This window comes from Galeopterus variegatus, unplaced genomic scaffold (genome assembly GCF_000696425.1).
Source record: "Galeopterus variegatus unplaced genomic scaffold, G_variegatus-3.0.2 Scaffold1910, whole genome shotgun sequence".
Lineage (NCBI taxonomy): Eukaryota > Metazoa > Chordata > Mammalia > Dermoptera > Cynocephalidae > Galeopterus > Galeopterus variegatus.
Genome location: NW_007728021.1, coordinates 33,571 through 51,213, shown reverse-complemented (window position 1 = coordinate 51,213; position 17,643 = coordinate 33,571). Strand labels below are relative to the sequence as shown.

Here is a 17,643-nt window from a genome sequence, read left to right as displayed (position 1 = left end):
AGGTGGAGGCCACCCACAGGGCTGTGTGCTCCCAGCCCAAGGCTATGGGCGGGGAGCGAGGCATGAGTCTGAGCCAGAGTAACCTGGTGTGGGGCAAGAATGGGGTGAAGGCACAGGGAACCTCTCAGGTACCCTGTAAAGAGGCCAGGAGGCACCAGCCAGGGGGAGCCTGAAAGGACCACAGGGTCAGGGAATGCAGAAGTGCCGCAGAATGAGACAGGGGAATGGCAAGTCTAAATGCAGCTATTGAGGCCCAACAATCTGCCATGTTAAAAAGCATCCCTGGTGGCTCAGGACCACCCAGATGGTGGCGGGGAGGGGGGGATCAACATCTGGACCCATTGCGGTGCCCGCACCCTCCAACAGAGGAGCCCCTGCTGACCTGGAGAAGCCCAGGACCAGCTCCTCTGCCCAGGCGTTCAGCTGTTGGCTCGGAGCCCGGCTGCTCGCTCCTCTTACACGGCATGAACCGGGTCAGCACCGGCTCCTCCCTGGCAGGTGGGAAAGGTTGGGGGAAAAGAGCCAAGTCTGCCCTGAAAGAAGGACAGCCTTGCCAAAGGTCTTCCAAAGTTGGCCAGGAACTGTTGCCCACGGTCTAGCCCAGCCCCCAGCTGCCACCTTCTGACCAGAGGAATACCACCAGGAGGGCAGAATGGTTTGTTCAGCTGCTTCCTTTATTAGAAACAAGTGAGATGTACTGAGCAGAACAACAATGCATTTGGTATTTCCTCCCCCGCCCTGGAAATGGATGCCCCCCCTACAGCCCAAGGAATAGCCGAGACAAAAAGATGAAGCTTCCCCACTCCCTGTTCCAAGACGCAGCACTTGTGTGCCAGTCAGTCATTATTTTTGAATTTAATCGAATGATATTATCCTAAACAGCCTCCCTAGGTGAAGCCTGTTTGCTGGCCTGCCTTTACTTTGCAGCAGGGCAAAACTGAAGGCTTGGGTCTCCTCTGCTTCTGGGGCAGGTGGGCTAGGCCACAAGAAGGCTGCCCCACGTGGGTAGGCACTGACCAGAAAGACACTCCTGACCCCCTCCCCTAGCCCAACAGTCCCTCTCCCTCACCTAGACCACAGCTCCACGAAGCTGGCCAAGGCCTTAGGTGGGGTAAACGCTGATTGCCTTTGGGGAAAGAATTCAAGACCACGGGGACACCCACCTTTGGGCATCAGAGAGCCAGCAAGTAAGGGGGGCAATGGCAGTTAGAAGAGAGTTGCAGGCAAGGCCTGAAATTTTCCATTAACCTGGGTATTGAAGTGGCTTGGTGTGGGCTGGCCTTTAAACAACACATCAGCATCTTCGGAAATAGGTATGGGTGGGGAAGACGAGCACTATGTGGGCCTCAATCGGGAGCTAAGGCCTCCTTTCTATCCAGCTCTCTCCCTACACAGAGACCAGAGAACATGGTCAAATTCAGTCAATCCAAAGGCAGGAGGTGAAGGTCATTTTCAAAACAAGGCAGCCGGGACTGTGTGGCAGAGGGTGGGGGCCAGGCCTGGAGAGGCATTCCAACAGCGGCTGCCTGAGGTGGGTCAGCTTGGAGGCCCCGAGGTCCTTCCCTTGTTTGGTTCAATCCAGTCATGGTGCCACCATCCTGCAAGGCTCCTGTGCAGAGCCGTGAACCCCATGATAATGGTCTCTGAGCTTTCAGTCCTGAAGTCCTGGAAGGGCTGAGTGAAGAACCCAGGGAGCGTCAGGACAAAAGAGACTAACAGCAGCCCCTGAGCCGACTCATGCAGATCCAGATGAGGCAGGGCCCCCACCGTGAGATAACAGCAGAGTCCAAGGAGCAGGCCACCTTGTAAGGAAGACGCTGGGGCCTTTGCGAGGAGATGTTTCTTCCAGAGCAGCCACAAGGGCCTCACTGTTGCCATTCCATGACCTCGGTCAACCAAAGCAAAGCTCGCTCCAGAGATCTGTGCATCCCAAATCTCAGAGGCAGCTCGAGCCGGGACCTGGGCCTGGACTAATCAAGACTAGGACAGGGAGCCTTTCCAAGTTCCAGGGCCCGCCCATAGTAGGAAAGACATGGGCACTTTGTTCTTTGATATCCTCTAAGGTCTGGACAAGGTAAGCTGCTCTGGGACGTGCAGTGCCATGTGTCTGAGGTCTATGCATCCATAAAGGTGAGCCCTTGCTTCTCCGACTCCTCCCGTCTACGGAATGCGGTGTGTTCTTGTTTAGAACAGCAGTTTCTTTGGTCTGGGTATCTTGGAGTCAAGGAGTCAAAGGTCAGCCATGATTGCTGGTGCCCGCAGTTTGCAGTATAGGAATGATGGGGAGAAGGGAGGCCCTTAGCAGCCTCTGATGCAAACCCACTTGCTGGCTCCAGCAGCAGTCTGCAGAGAGCAGGCAGCATTCCCATGCGGGGCACAGCCCCCACCCCAAGCATTCCATTTCCTCCAGCTTTGGGGACTCCACAGTATCAGCCTCTGACAAACCATATCAAAACCCACAGCCTGAAACAAACCCCGGCTGATCCACACAAAGTGGCTTCAGTTAGTGAGACCAGGCTGAACCTGGCCTCCAGCTGAGGTTTCATCCCCCTCCAAGAAGCCGCGAGGTGAAAGCAGCAAGGAAAGCCCCATGCCACATGGTATGCTCCCCGCCCATTTGCTTCCTCCTACAGCAGAAGTCACATACGAGCCTGGATGCGGGTTGCTGACAATCCACACCTAATCCTCCCCAGGCCACTTGGCTGAACACAATTGACAAATGCCTACATAGACAGCCATGTGACCAGAGGCCTCATTACTTTTTGGGAAACTGGCAGCATCAATAACCATCACTACCACCACAAAAATCCACAAAACAGCAACAGTGAAAGTCAGACTCAAGAAACTGGGCAATGTGAAATCCTTTCTGTTGCCAAGTCCAGATCTGCCTCCAGTCACCACTTGTTGCTGCCACGTGTAGGCTGTGTCTTGGAAGAGGGCACAATAAGAAAGAGCTAATGGGTTGCAAGGCACAGGCCAGGGGCTGGTGGCTGAAGGGGTCTGGGTACTGGCCCCATGTCATCCCTGCCCAGCCACCCTGAGGACATCAGGGTGCTGGCTCCTTGCTCTAAGATGAACTAAGCAGACCTTGCACTAATACTGTCTTTACAAGGTCCCAGATGCTACAAGGAGGTCCAAGGTCCCCTTCAAACTGCCAGTCACTCCAGGCAGTGGAAAAGCAAAATCTCGCAGGGACTTGTCCCTATAAGGTTGGCAACAGCTGGCCAAAGAGCCTGTTTTAAATCAGTTGGCAAGATGACCACCTACTGGGAGCAGGCCAAGTGGATAGAAGAAGGGACCTGATTAATAAAATTGCCTTCCATGGATTGTCCCTGATGCTCAGTCTCAGAACACAGAAAAGGTCTGACCCATGCAGGAAAGTCCCTGCTGCAGGTAAGCCCCATCCAGGAGGCTCCATCTGCCATTCTATGAGACCTGAGCCCTCTCCAGAGGCCAGCAGAGTCCCTCCACCTTCCTTCTCAAAGCCAGTCTGTTCCAGCTAATTTGGAAGGGGAACTGCATGAGGTTCCCCAGATCCTCTCTCTCTTGCTCCCCCAAGAAAAGCCAATGCCTCCTTTTGAAGGAAACAATGAACTGCATCAATACATGTGTCTGTTTGCCACTGTCCTTGGGTTCTAATTTTGAGGAATGATCTGGATTCAGCTTTTCATTAGAGACCAAACATCCTTGTACATTTGGAACATGAAAGATATTTAAAATATTTATATATATATAATATATATATATACTTTTATTATTCACCCGTTAACTCCATAATATGCCAATCACGAGCTAGTTTTCAGCAGTTACATTCCCTTGATCACGGCTGCATGAGGATGCGATTAATAGGAAAACAGGGAGACCAGAGACACAGCCAGAGGTGACATCACGCAGCCTACGCCATTGCAATACAATTGTCAAGTTCGCTGGCGGTTTGGTAAAGCCAATTCAGTCCTGTTCCCTTTGCCAGGGATTCTCACATTTGTGAAAATTGGACCAACAAGTGGTGGGGTTCCATTTCCTGGTGTGAATTCTCAGTGGCTTTATCCAGAGTCTCACTGGCAACTGGTTACTGTAATACCAGACCAACCTAGGGAAGCCAATGGAAGCAGAGTTGAGTTGACAGTTGCCCAGACTCTCCCCTTTCCCCACCCAGCCCTCAAGTTCCACCGGCTGAGCCTGTAGAACACCCCATGCAGCGTGAGCAGACTCACGCCAAGCCGGGCCTCTGCGCCAGGGTTTACACGCTATCAGATCCTTCAAGGCACAGGAGGTCGGCATCCTGAGGAAAACTGGCCCAAAGGCCACCCTCCAGTTCAGCTATCAGTGTTCAGTAAATGCTGACTACACCCACGCCCCTGGGCTGCCCTGTGGGCCTGGGGGAGGAAAGGCTAAGGCAATGTCGTACTGGGATGAGGGTGGCAGTCCACGAGAGGAAACACTCCTCAGACACTAACCTCCTCCCCAACCATGGGCCACTCAACTTCCACGTCTCCCCAGATGCGCAGAATGCCCTGCCCTGGCCAGATGAGGCGGCTCCACTGATGGGAAGAGAAGCTGGAGACGACCTTCCTGCTCCTGCGTGGCCTGGGCCTGGCCCCTCTCCCATTCTCACACCAGTTGCTGAAGAGGGAACACTGGCCTGCTGATCTGGCCATCAGAGGGAGGGGATTATTCAAGGGCCTGAACTGATGCTGTATCCCAGATCCACAGCCCTGTTTCTGGTGGAGACACCAGGGCCCTGACGTGGCAGGCCCAAACTCCAGCTGCACATGGCACGTACCTTCTCTGCCCCCATGCTGGGGCATTTCCAGTTGTAAAGGTAATACTGCAGGTTGCCGTCTCCTATGCCAAACTTGAGTTTCTCCAGAAAGGTTTTGTTCTCCATGAGATCCAGTGCATTGAACACATCAAACCCTTTCTGCAGGGTGGCAAGGAGAAACAAGAACAGGTGAGGCCAGTGAAGATTGTCCCTTCCTGCCCACCTTGGCTATCAAATCAAAAGTGTTCTACAGGCAGCCACAAGATCAAGGTTCCTGCAGAAGCTCCAGCTGCTTCTGTGTTAAATCCAAACTCCGGCCAGTGCCCAGCTCACCAGCTGCAGTTCTCAGGACACTCTGAGTGCCACCCCTCCAACCTGGCTTCTCAGTGGCCCTCTAAGTATACACTGATGTACTCAGTGTCCAGGCCCCTGCTCCTGCTGTTCCTTGTTACCCCTCCCTGAAACACTCCGGTCATTTCCACAGTCCTCTCTGGATACCAAGCCCTGAGCCCTCCCTCAGAGAAGCTGGCTCCTGTCAGCTCCTCGCACTTGGGTGGCTTCCTTACTCCGGGGACACCCCGACACGCTCAGGCCCTGGCTGTGCACCATGTGATGCAGGATACCTCATATGCTGCTTTGAGACTGATGAAGACACTTACTAGGGTGCTCGCAGGGCAGGGAACGGCCTGTGCACAGTGGGTTGGCCGGGTGCAGGGGCACCAGAACCGTGCAATGAAGGGCCGACTGCTGACCTCTCCACCCCAGGCTCTGCAGTCAGACACTCCAGTGACTCACCAAGACAGGGACCAGTCTCCCCGTTCCCACACTGGGAAAGCTGTGAGGAAAAGCCCTGTCTTCCCAGAGCAGGCCTGGCTATTCAGGTTCCTTGGCGGCACCTCCTGTGAGAACGAAACTCACTGAAATAAATCAGGAGGAGTTCAGTGCCTTCATTTTGTTTGGACTCTCCTTGCTCCCTCCTACTTTTTTGAGTTTTTGGCTGAAATTGCTGGGACCCTACCAAAGCGGAGCAGGAGAGGAGGAGGACTCCAAGCCTCCCATCCCATGGACAGCACCTCCCGGGAGCTGTGCTCACCGCCACTCCACTGCCCCTTCCCCCACAGGTCTCCAGAGACCCTCTGCTCTGCCTCTTACCATTTTGGCGAGAACAAGGGCGTCACTCATGAGGTCTAGAAGAGGAGTCTGGGTGTGAACATTGTAGAAGGAATAAGCAGCTTTGAGACTCTTGTGGGTTGGATGGTTCATGATGGTGGAGGGAAGCGTATAGAAGCTCAGGAAATCCGTCACCTCACCATTTGCATTCTGAAGGGAAGACAACAGAAAGAGGCAATGTCACGCATGTACAGACACTGCAGCCTGGGAACAAAGTGTCTTCTATTCCTTTCATGCCACCTTCAGCAGCTCTGCCCCTCCAGGTGAATGAGCAGGAACTGAGACAGGATATGAGGGAGGAAACACACTGGCTAAGAGTAAATGAGGACAGAGCCAGGCTGGACTGTGGCCTGAACCTGTCCAGCCCCCTTTCCCTGCCTGGGCATCACCAAGAACTCTTCTTGTGGCTCCCATCCCCCCAGACTGTGTCTCTTATGTCTGGCCAGCACTAGATTAAGCTGGGACAGGCAGGGAATCAAAGGCTTATCTGACTACGAGGGGCTCAGTTCTCTCTACTCTGTGTAATCAAAGGTGGGTGGGGTAGGGGACAAGGGCTCCAGCCAAGTCCCTGTCTTTAGGGAGGACCAAACATGGATGATCAGGGAAGTGCAGGGCGCCAACACTACGCCCTGGCACCCAGCCACTTCAGGAGGACACCTCTCCAGAATGAGTCCCCGACTCACCTCCACCACGAAAGTATCGATGATATTCTCCTGGGGGTAGAACCAGTGCTCCACCTCCTCCTGGCTCATGATGGGCGTGAGGTGAAACTGCTTCAAGTACCTGGTGAGGAGCTGGTGCACTACTGGAATGTCTTTTTTTTCCATTGGTCGCAGCCCAGCTGTCTTAGGAGTCTGGAAGGAAGACAGCAGAGATGGCATCAGATGTGCTGGTCACCCTGGATCTATCCACCCAGGTCCTCAAGAGAGAATCCTCCGTCCTCCTCAGGAACTCGCGCCTGCTCCGTGTGCATTTCCTTGGGCACAGGCCAGCCTCTTCAGTGCCTTTCTGCCCTTTCCCTGCTGGCTGAGGCCGGCACCCAGGTTAAGGCTGTTGCCTCCATCTCTGGTCCCAGGCTGTCTTCCTAACAACCCCTCATGCCCCTCGTGTGGGCCAGCTGGCCATTCTAGCTAAACCTTCTGTCCACCTAGCCCAGTGGTTCTCAAAGGAGACAATTTTGCCTCCCAGGGGACATTTGACAATATTTGGACACATTTTTGGTTGTCACAACTGGGGGAGGAGACTACTGATCTCTGGGGGGTAGAAGCCAGGGATGCTGCTAAATATCCTACAATGCACAGGACAGCCCCCATGATAAAGAATGATCTGGTTCAAAATGCGAGCGGTGCCGTGACTGAAACCTTGTCCCCCCTTGAAGCCCTTCCCATGACCTTCCTCAGCCCAGCACAGTGCTACTGCTGGGGCTCAACAAAGCCTTTGCGAACTCCTTTCCTCTGAGCCCTCACAGCCTTCTCACACTGAACTGTAGCTGAATCTTCCAAAACGCACTGGTCTCTCTCCACTTCACAGACAGACCCCAGGGCCCAGCCAGCATATGCAGATGCACGCCTTGTTTGTCCACTCAGACACTGCTGCACCAGTAGTGTCCCCAGCAGGACAATGCTGCAAGATATATTCAGAAGAAAAGCCAACTTCCAGGATTTAATCTCAAACCAACATCCTACCTCACATCTGCTTTTTCTTAGAAAAATGCTTCAGTGGAATGAAACCATGTGATCCTATGGAGCAAATACTGGGGATGGTAGAACGCCCAGAGGTTCAGATACACAAAGGTATGGTTGGGCCGAATCTGAAAACAGGGTGGAGTTACAATTCAACACCTTCAGTTGCTGCCTGACAACACTGGTTCCCAGTGCAGGAATTGATTTTAAAACTTCAGTTCTAGGACCTCTGGCCTCCAAATTCTTTGCTACCCCTGACCTCTCTAGGGAACACTGACTGATCTCATTCTACATGGCAGCTCCCACAATGGTACCTCAAATCCTAGAATGAACATGTGGCAATGCTGGGGTTTTCACCCCCATGTGGGGAGATCTCGACATTCTTCTGGCTGCTGCGGCACTTTAAGAAGGCTCTCTTCCTGCCTACATAGATGCAGGGCAAATCTGTCATGCCAACACAAGAGAGAAGACACCTACCACGGTCTCCAAAATCTGTTTTTGTGGCAGTGTCTAACTGCATGGCAGCAGTCTCTCAAGACACGACACTGATCACCCCAATCCAGTGATGGATTAGCCTGACTCCAGGGTGACTAATCCCATTTGGTGTTGATGCATCCGGGCGGACAGCCCTCTGATCAGCAGGCACCCAATAACTGTGCAGACTGACAACTGCTTGGAAGTGCTCAGAGGAAAGAGAAGGGACTTTAAGAACCCGTACGTTAGGATCCTGAAGCCAGGCACAACCGGAGAACAAGGAGCATTTGTTTCTTTGGGAGACCAGGCAAACTGAGACCCAGAATAGAAAACCAGCTCACTCAAAGTTGCCCAGTCCTTTAGTGCCAAATGTGGGTGGGGCGACTGGGGTTAGAAATCTGAGCTTCCCTCACAAGCTTAGGCCAGCCCTCCTTAACCTGACTCGGCAGAGGGGAGCAGCTGGGGCATCCCACTCCACAGCTCATTTACACCAGGCTCTGGCATTTGTTGTGATGTACATGAAGGTTCAGTAAGTGGATTCATCTTTCTATTTACACTTCACATTTAGGCTAAAATTACAGAGAATAGGTATTTTCTGAGCCCAATCAACAGCTGGCAGAGAAGCTAGCCAGGTGCAGACTCAGGAGAACTGAGAAAGTCAAACTAAAATAAAACCCTTGTTTTAGATAACAGAAACAACAGAAATGGAAAGTATGGGGATTCGGGAACTATGGGCTGGCTCACTTTTGTGGTAAGACGAACCCTCCCAGCCCCGCAAAGCCTCGCTCTGTTCCTGCTGAGGGGAGACATCCCTTGGCCTCTCTCTGGCCTCTGCCCATCGCCCCAGAGCACCACTGGCCTCTGGCAGTCGGTAGAGCTTCATGGTACGCTGCATGGTCATATTTCTGCTCAGGTGGGAGAACTTCACTTCAATCAGCTTCCGTGGGTTTAGTGACCGATGCCAGTACCTGTGGGGACACAAATATCCTGTCCTCAGAGGATTCTGGCCAGTCCCATTAAGAGGACAACAGCAGGGAGACCTTCAAGATGCCCAGCAGGTGGCGTGAGAGACACGTCAGACCACTTGAGCCAGCTGCGTTGCCCGGCTCTCCAGCCTCCCCCGACTAAATGCAAAGCCACCATAGCTCCTCCTAGTTTCTTTCTCCCTGTTTTTCTTTCTCAATTTCAAAAGCCACTCCTTTGTTACAGCAGTTGTCTGGGGAGAGCAATCCTCACTCTTGGAATCAAGTCAGTGGAAAAACTATGCCCAAGATCAGCATGTGTACACCCTCCCCTACCTCCTCTTCTGCCTTCACCTGGGGTTTTTACTTTTTAAAGTTCTCTAGGCAGTAATGCTTTGGGTTGACCATTAGCTCAGTTGGTTAGAGTTTGGTGTTATAACACCAGGGTCAAGGGTTCAGATCCCTGTACTAGCCAGCCGCCAAAAATTAATTAAAAAAATAAAATTCTCTAGGCAGAGATTATTCAATCATTTCAAAAAACCTTCTAAGGCACAGGTTGTCCTTGGATCACATGGTTCAGGCATGCTCTCTTTGGCTCACACAATATTCAAAACAAAATTGAGCCAACCATTTAAAACTTTAGGACATTTCCCATAAAACCCACATTTGGGCTCATCCTTAAAAACAAAAACAAAATCCCCAGCAGATTGACCCCCGCCCCCTGCAATTGGCAGTACTCAGCAGGAACTGCAAATGGCTCCCCTCTGGACAAGGCATACGCTTTCCAGTCTGCCATCCCTAAAGCCATCCCACATCACTCCACACTTCACTCCTGCAGGGGCCAGAGAAGCCAGATGCTCCTGGGCATGCACCGGGCCCAGCGGCAGAGTAGCAACTCACAGCAACATAAGCTCCTCGACTACAGCATGGGTGACAGTATTTCTAGGACCCTGAAGGAAGAGATTTTTACCTGCAGGTGCCAACAGGCTTTGGTAGTACCACCCCAGCAGTGTAAACAGCTTGGAAGATGCCCTCCAGGTGGACCCGTCGGGTTATCTCACGGATCAAGACAGGAGCCACCCTCTTGGAGCGCAGCTTCTTGTGGACACACAGGAAGTTGATCTCCACCATCTTCTTCTCTCTGAAGGGGGAGGAAAAATCCAGGTGACAAAGCTTTTAACAGAGAAGATAGTGGCAATCTCTTCAAGCATGTGGAGCCACACCTGGAGGGACCAGGGTCTTCAGCACAGGTGTGCTTCTGGCCACCACCTGCACTCAGCCGTCGGTACTGGGACTCCCTCCCGCTACTCTGCCAGCCCCTCCCAGGCAAGATGCCTGCCTCACGTCAACACCGGCCCTACTTCTAAAAGAAAGTGGGACTCAAGCAAACACCTTTATTTGAAGGCACCACCACCATCTCCCTGATGAAGTCCCCGTGGTGGGCTGGGGAGTCCCACCTTTAGCATGCAGGGATGTGGCACAGGGAACCCTAGAGCAAGTCAAAGCTATTCTAGAATTTTAAGGGTCTGGTTCCCTCAAGAATAAATAGCCATTAAACCCAGAAGACCGTGGCAGAGGATTCTGACATTTCCAGGGAAAATGAAGAACAGAGATTGTAGACCCCAATAACTACCTGAATCTGGATCACACTGTCTCAGGCCCATTCCTGAAGCCGTTCAAGTAGCATCAACATATGACTGATGCAGGAGAGCAAAAATGAACCCCTGCTGAGTGAGCACCCTGGGCCTCAGGCTGGCACCTTCCAGCCCAGGTCACAGCCATGGGAACCAGCCACCACTCAGAGCAAAAGAGGTGGTTCCTATGAAGAATTTCTCTTCCCTGGGTGTCCTCCCTTTGTGGCACCTTCTCTCTTTCTTTCATGGGGAGTCTGTGTAGCTTTTCTCCTCCCTCCCAGACCAAGCAGGATGGTGGTGCTGTGGGGGTGGGTGCTGGTGCTTACGTGTCATAGATATGGATATTTGCTGGGATGGCACTAATGAACCCAACCAGTTTCCGACTTGAGACCACTCGAACCCCGCAGTGCCACTGGGGAAGCCAGCCGGGTGGCCGGAGAGCCCTGGAAAAGAGACGGGGCTGGGTGGTGGTGCTGCTTGCCAGCAGGCTGAACAAGCTGCTTGGGCTCCACAGACAAGTGTGGTTCTAACCTGGCACCACCACCTCCCTGAGGGTTAATAGCTGAATTCTCCTTAGGGCCAAGCCTTCCAGGACATAAATGGAATCAAGCCATAGCCATTTGTCACTGCTCAGCCCACTTGGCCTACTTACTCACCCAATCCAAGACTGTCACACTGAGGAGTTCATGCCTGGTCGAATTTCTCTGTGTTTATTCTGACACCTTGAACCAGAGGCCTGGCCTCTGCAGTTTGGAGACCAGAAGGTCCTGTGGTTGGAAGCTGACCGTGGCACCCTGAGCTCTGGTCTCTCCCACGTGCCCTCCAGACATCACTCTCCTCTTTCTGCTTGCTCATTCCTCCCTTCCCTCCCCTTTCAGCCTCATGCCTCTACCTTCCTTGATCTTAAATGTGGGCCAGGCAGGCAGACGGCTCAGCCAGGCAAGGCCATTTTCCTACAACTGAGCATGCTCAGGAACTAGACAGAAAATGAACCTTCTTTTCTTTAAATCTTAGTAGGTCTAGTAGGTCTCAATCCACCCCACCCCCTTGTATAAAGTCACCATGATCTTTTCTTCTGGGTACCAATTCTACAAGGTCTCTCTCACCCAGTCTGTTTTAAGTAAGGTTTCAACTCTGAGCTCCACTGAAAGCAAGTCTCCTTCAGATGCAGGAACTCAAAAATTATATACTAAGTTGCCATTCAAAGGCTGGCTCTTGGCCAGGATGAAAACTCTGGGATCCTCTAGCCTTTTCCTCATGAACCATAAGAAATCCCTTACAACTCACCACAACAGAAACTCTGGGGAATAATCAAAGCGGAACATGTTGTCATCATCTTCCACATAGTTCTCATTCAGGAGGGTGTATAGTTCCTTCAGCTGTGGAGAAATAAGGAGCTCATTCAGAGGTATTCAGCCAGCTGGGGGACCGGCTCCAAGCTTTTCAGAAGGACAAGGCAAACTACCAAAAACAATGTCTAATCTCACAAATCTTTTTCACCCCAGACATGGCAGGGACTCTTCTGTAATAAGCACTTTAGCTGTAAGAGGAAACTGAGCCACGAAGGGACAGAGTGGCAGACCCAAGTACATAAAGTGACAGACTAAGAATGTCATCTAACTAACCAACCACTCCATCAATCTGACCTATCAACAACAGAGAGCCACTGGTCTTTGCTTCTGTGAAAACACTTTGGAGAGCTGACTCTTGGGGCTGGTCAAGGAATTACTCTAAGGAGAGTCACTGCCATTTCCTACCATGCCTGGTTTTCATCCTCTGGCCCAAATAAAGGCCTTTTGGCCTTTTTCTGCCTTCCCAGCTGTCTCCATCTGCTGGCCCAAGTTTGGTATTAAAAAATTCTGAAACACATCCGTCAGGTCAAAAGAAAAGGTTCTGGGTGGCTGGGGAGGAAATGGGAGGAAAGATCCTCATTAAGCAGCCCCAGCTCATCAGTCAGGACACAGACTAGAAATAAGAACAGGGAAGCTGAAATAAGGTTTCAGCTCTAACCTCCACTGAAAGCAAGTCTCCTTCAGATGCAGGAACTCAAAAATTATATACTAAATTGCCATTCAAGGGCAAGAATTGGGGCTGTATCTTTTGAGCAGTCCCAAGTGCTCCCACATACTCCCACAGAAGAGGGGCATGCTGTCCAGGGTGGGGATGAAACAAAAAATGAATGGATGAAAAAAGGGTACCCAGGGCCGGCCCGTGGCTCACTCAGGAGAGTGAGGTGCTGATAACACCAAGGCCACGGATTCGGATCCTATATAGGGATGGCCGGTTCGCTCACTGGCTAGGTGTGGTGCTGACAACACCAAGCCAAGGGTTGAGATCCCCTTACTGGTCATCTTTAAAAAAAAAAAAAAAAAAAAGGGTACCCACCTTGGGGAGCTACAGAGCTTAATTCTCAACTGGCCTGAAAAGCCAAGCACTGTTTATATGGTGTCCTGGGCAGGCCCAGGAAGCAACAGATGAGAGTCTGTTCAGAACTCCTTGGCTCAGCCCTCAAGTGAGTCCTTGAGGAGGGCCTGAGGAGACATGGTCGTGGGATGACTGCAGGGTTTACTGTGAAAGTGGTGTCCAACCCACACTTGCAGCCTACTTACCACACCACAGTCCCCCAGGTCCAAGGCATCCCACGTGAAGCCTTGGGGCAGGGTATAGGGCTCTTGGCGAATGTTGTCCTTGTCAGGCTCCACGGGACCGTGGGTGTTCACCACTTCACCTGGAAGAAGAGCACAGCCATGAACCTCACCCTCTGCTTCCTGGGGAGAGAAGGGGCTCAGCTCAAAAACAGACCAGAGTAGGACCGGCCCGTGGCTCACTCGGGAGACTGTGGTGCTGAGAACACCAAGGCCCTAGGTTCGGATCCCATATAGGGATGGCCAGTTGGCTCACTGGCTGAGCGTAGTGCTGACAACACCAAGCCAAGGGTTAAGATCCCTTACCGGTCATCTTTTAAAAAAAACGGACCAGAGTAAATTCCTCCTGTCCCTAGGAGTCCTCCATCTGAAGAACATTCTGTGCTTGGCAAAGTGCAACCATCTCATCAGCTACCCTTGGCCCTAACTGAGGGCCAATTCATGGCAAAACCTAAGCACAGTCACTGGGATCCAAGGTGGTTTGTTTTCTGAAATCCTTTTAAAGCCCCCTTGGGTTACTGAATGACAAACTTTTATCTTCACTAATTTGGCTTCCTGCCTCCTGGTTGGTGTAAAGAGTGTTGTCATGGTCCTGGCCCAGGCCCATCGATCTGGATGGATTTATAAGGAGTTGCAACAAGGTTGCTTTTGTGTCAACAGCAAGAACAATGTACTGGGCCCATTTCTGAACCAGATGATGGCTTCTAGGCGCCAGGCTCAATCTTGGCCCTGCCAGCCTTGGCTTTCAACAGCATGGGCCAGTTAACTGCTACTGCCAGTTCTTAGGCTGAATCACCAAGTGTACACAATGCTGCCAGGAAGCTACCCTCAGCCACAGCATCCCCACCCTGGACAGCATGCTCCTCTTCTGTGGGAGTATATGGGAGAGCTCAGAAGATACAGCCCCAAGTCCTGCCCACAGCTAAATCATCTGATAAACTTGGACAAATTAGCCACTTAATTTTGGCCCTTGGAATTACTTTAGTTTCTACAATTCATTCATGTTCACACACAGAAGAATGCAATGTTTAGTGCATTTTAAAAACCGAGTCTTCAAAAGGGACCCAATCAGTATAGTGCTCCTACCACAGGGCTCTGTAAACACCAGGCACTCACTCATGCTTTTACTGATTTTCAGACTCCTAACCCAAATTTTTCATTCTAATGTACAACAGGCAGCTCTACACCCTCCCAGAATGGGTCTGTGGGGCAAGTGTAGTGGAAATGGCTATAGCAGGCTTCAGCTAAGGACAAGGCCACCAGGACTAGCGTTGCACTCTCTTCTATTTGACATGTTTACTGAACACCAACCGTGCCATCAGTGACCATGACAGATGCTAGGATACAGCAGGGAAAAGACCAGGTCCCTGTCCTCACAATATATACCATCTTCTGGAGAAACAGTCAATAAATGAGTCACTACCAACATGCTAAGGGTCAATAACTGAAAAGAGCACAATATAGGGACAAAGGGGACATACAGCAGGGGAGCATCTAGCTACATCTACTTATAATCTGGCTCCCCAACAGATTTGCTTGGGAGAGAGGTCATACTTTTCTTCCCTAGTTAAGAAACAGATCTTTTGTTTATTCATAAAGTAGCCCTTGTGAATTAGTTTAATATAAGTCAATCTGCTTCCAATTCACTACTATGTATATAAAAAAATGTTTTTTTCTTTAGCCTACAAAGTCAAGGGCCAGACCCTTGGAAAGCACCAAGGATTTCTGCTCTAGTCTTATCTAAGTGCTAGTCAATTCCCTGTCTTGTACTGAATTTATACCTTTTCTAAAACATGCTTTAAAACCTTTTTGCAGGGCCGGCCCGTGGCTCACTCGGGAGAGTGCGGTGCTGATAACACCAAGGCCCCGGGTTCGGATCCTATATAGGGATGGCCGGTTCGCTCACTGGCTGAGCGTGGTGCTGACAACACCAAGTCAGGGGTTAAGATCCCCTTACCGGTCATCTTTTTTAAAAAAAAAAAAACCTTTTTGCAATTATTTTTTTCCTAAATGATGTCCATGACAAAGAATACTGGTGGTCTTCCCTACTATGTTACAATAATATCAAGACTAAATCTTCTCTTTTAGGCAGGTTAGGAGATCTACAGGCAACAGGCATTTCTTTTTCTTTTCTTTTTTTTGATCTTAACCCTTGACTTGGTGTTGTCAGCACCGCGCTCTCCCAAGTGAGCTAACCGGCCATCCCTATATAGGGATCCGAACCCGTGGCCTTGGTGTTATCAGCACCCACTCTCCCAAGTCAGCCACAGGCCGGCCCCCAACAGGCATTTCCATTCACTCACTCCTTTCCAAGTGCTCCTGAACCCTAGAATGTGCCAGCAGCTGGTAAGTGAAATGGACACAAGTCCTCACCATCATGGACATCAACAGACACACAAGCAGGTACCTACTGCCCAGCATGACGAGGGCCTATGAGAATGAAGTAAGGAGTGCTATAGAACCGGCTATGTGTGTGTGTGTGCACATGCGTGTGCATAAAGACTGCTCAGAGGCAATATCTAAAGCCAAGACATCAAAGATCATTAGGAATCAGCCAGGCTGGAGGTGGAATGCATGGGGCAGGAAGGGTATGTGCACAGAGGAAACAGTATATGTAAAGCCCTGGAGATGAAAGGCAGGAACTAAAATTAGAAGAAAGCTGGGGCCCATCATGGACGGCCTTGCAAACGATACTACACGGCAGGACTGTATCCTATGGGATATCCTTAATGGGCTTTTAAGGGGTGGGCAGAGATGACATCTTCAGATTTGCGGTTTACAAAGAGCTCTCAGTAAGTGCTTATGAACTAACATTACTGAATAAAACTTTTACATGATATTCAAACTGTAAGTCTTTATCTTTTCAGAAACCAGCTCTCATAGGTTACCAAGTCTGATATATGCAAAATACAGGAGACATTAAGAAAGTAGCAGCCACTTGGAATCCACTCCTACTCTGGGGTGCCAAGGAAGCTGAGAAACAGCCCAAGGCTCCTGCACTGTCCTTCCCAGCACCCAGCATCATGGCTTCTGCCTGTCCTAGTGTGTGGGGAGCAGCCTGCCCTCCAGCTTATAATGGCTCTTGAGCATCTCCTGCTGAGCAGGTGTGGGAAGGCTGCTCTGCAGAGTATGGCAAGCATACAGCCACTTATCTTTAGGCCACCATGAACCAGTCAGAAAATGACAGAGGAGGACATTTGGAACTTGCTTTATTTATTTATTTATTTTTTTGTCCTTTTTGAGACCGGCCGCACCGCGCTCAGCCAGTGAGTACTGTGAGCACACCAGTCATCCCTATATAGGATCTGAACCCGTGGCGGGAGCGCTGCTGCGCTCCCAGTGCCATACTCTCTTGAGTGCGCCATGGGCTCAGCCCTGGAACTTGCTTTAAAACAACTTGGAACTTTAGAAGAAAACCCTGGGGCCGGCCTGTGGCTCACTCGGTAGAGTGCGGTGCTGATAACACCAAGGCCACGGGTTCGGATCCCATATAGGGATGGCCGGTTCGCTCACTGGCTGAGCGTGGTGCTGACAACACCAAGTCGAGGGTTAAGATCCCCTTACCGGTCATCTTTTATGAAAAAAAAAAAAAGAAAAAAGAAAACCCTGGAGTTTAATGAGTTTCTTTCTGTACACTCTTCCCCCCAAATTCAAAGACCCATAACTAAGCACTGTTGTGTAACTGCGAAGGACTTAAGAGAAAAGAATGTCTGTGAATTGGGAGGCATTAAGCCAAATGAACAGGACAAGAGAGAGGGAGAAGAGAGGGGAAGCTTCTCTCTCTGTTGCACAGAAACGAAGTGTGACTCTATATTCTCCCTCTGATAGTTACTTTTAAAACTAATCTGAGTAGTCAGATTCCAAATCACTGAGCAGAGGCAAAACAGGATCCCGCTCCCCTCTACAAGAGTGAGAGAAGGGATGACTTTAAAAAGAAGAATGAGGGTCGGCCCATGGCTCACTCGGGAGAGTGCGGTGCTGATAACACCAAGGCCCCGGGTTTGGATCCCATATAGGGATGGCCGGTTAGCTCACTTGGGAGAGCGTGGTGCTGACAACACCAAGTCAAGGGCTAAGATCCCCTTACCAGTCATCTCTAAAAAAAAAAAAAATAATAAAATAAAATAAAAAATAAAAAGAATGACATGATCTGAAAAGGGGAATAAAAGTTCATCTAGGGGTACACACAATTGTTAAACAAAATAAAACATTTATTTCAAAGGCCATTCAATGGTAAACTTAGGATGATTTTAAACTTCTAAAGGCTGGTTGGTTAGCTCATTTGGTTAGAGTGTGGTATTATAACACCCACGT

At 50.7% G+C, this 17,643-nt stretch overlaps 1 protein-coding gene across 1 annotated transcript in view; it reads right to left on the bottom strand.

Moving 5' to 3' along the window:
• Window positions 1–655: 655 nt before the first annotated feature.
• The window catches only part of NMT1 (N-myristoyltransferase 1), a 38,086-nt gene continuing 21,098 nt past the window's right edge, over window positions 656–17,643 (bottom strand). The window contains exons 5-13 of the mRNA XM_008579540.1: window positions 13,294–13,412; window positions 11,972–12,063; window positions 11,011–11,127; window positions 10,021–10,191; window positions 8,948–9,056; window positions 6,616–6,786; window positions 5,915–6,082; window positions 4,784–4,921; window positions 656–4,090 (exon numbers count right to left, since the gene is read on the bottom strand). Coding sequence (XP_008577762.1) covers window positions 4,070–4,090; window positions 4,784–4,921; window positions 5,915–6,082; window positions 6,616–6,786; window positions 8,948–9,056; window positions 10,021–10,191; window positions 11,011–11,127; window positions 11,972–12,063; window positions 13,294–13,412 — 1,106 coding nt within the window. The 3' untranslated portion in view covers window positions 656–4,069. The remainder of the gene's footprint in view (window positions 4,091–4,783; window positions 4,922–5,914; window positions 6,083–6,615; window positions 6,787–8,947; window positions 9,057–10,020; window positions 10,192–11,010; window positions 11,128–11,971; window positions 12,064–13,293; window positions 13,413–17,643) is intronic.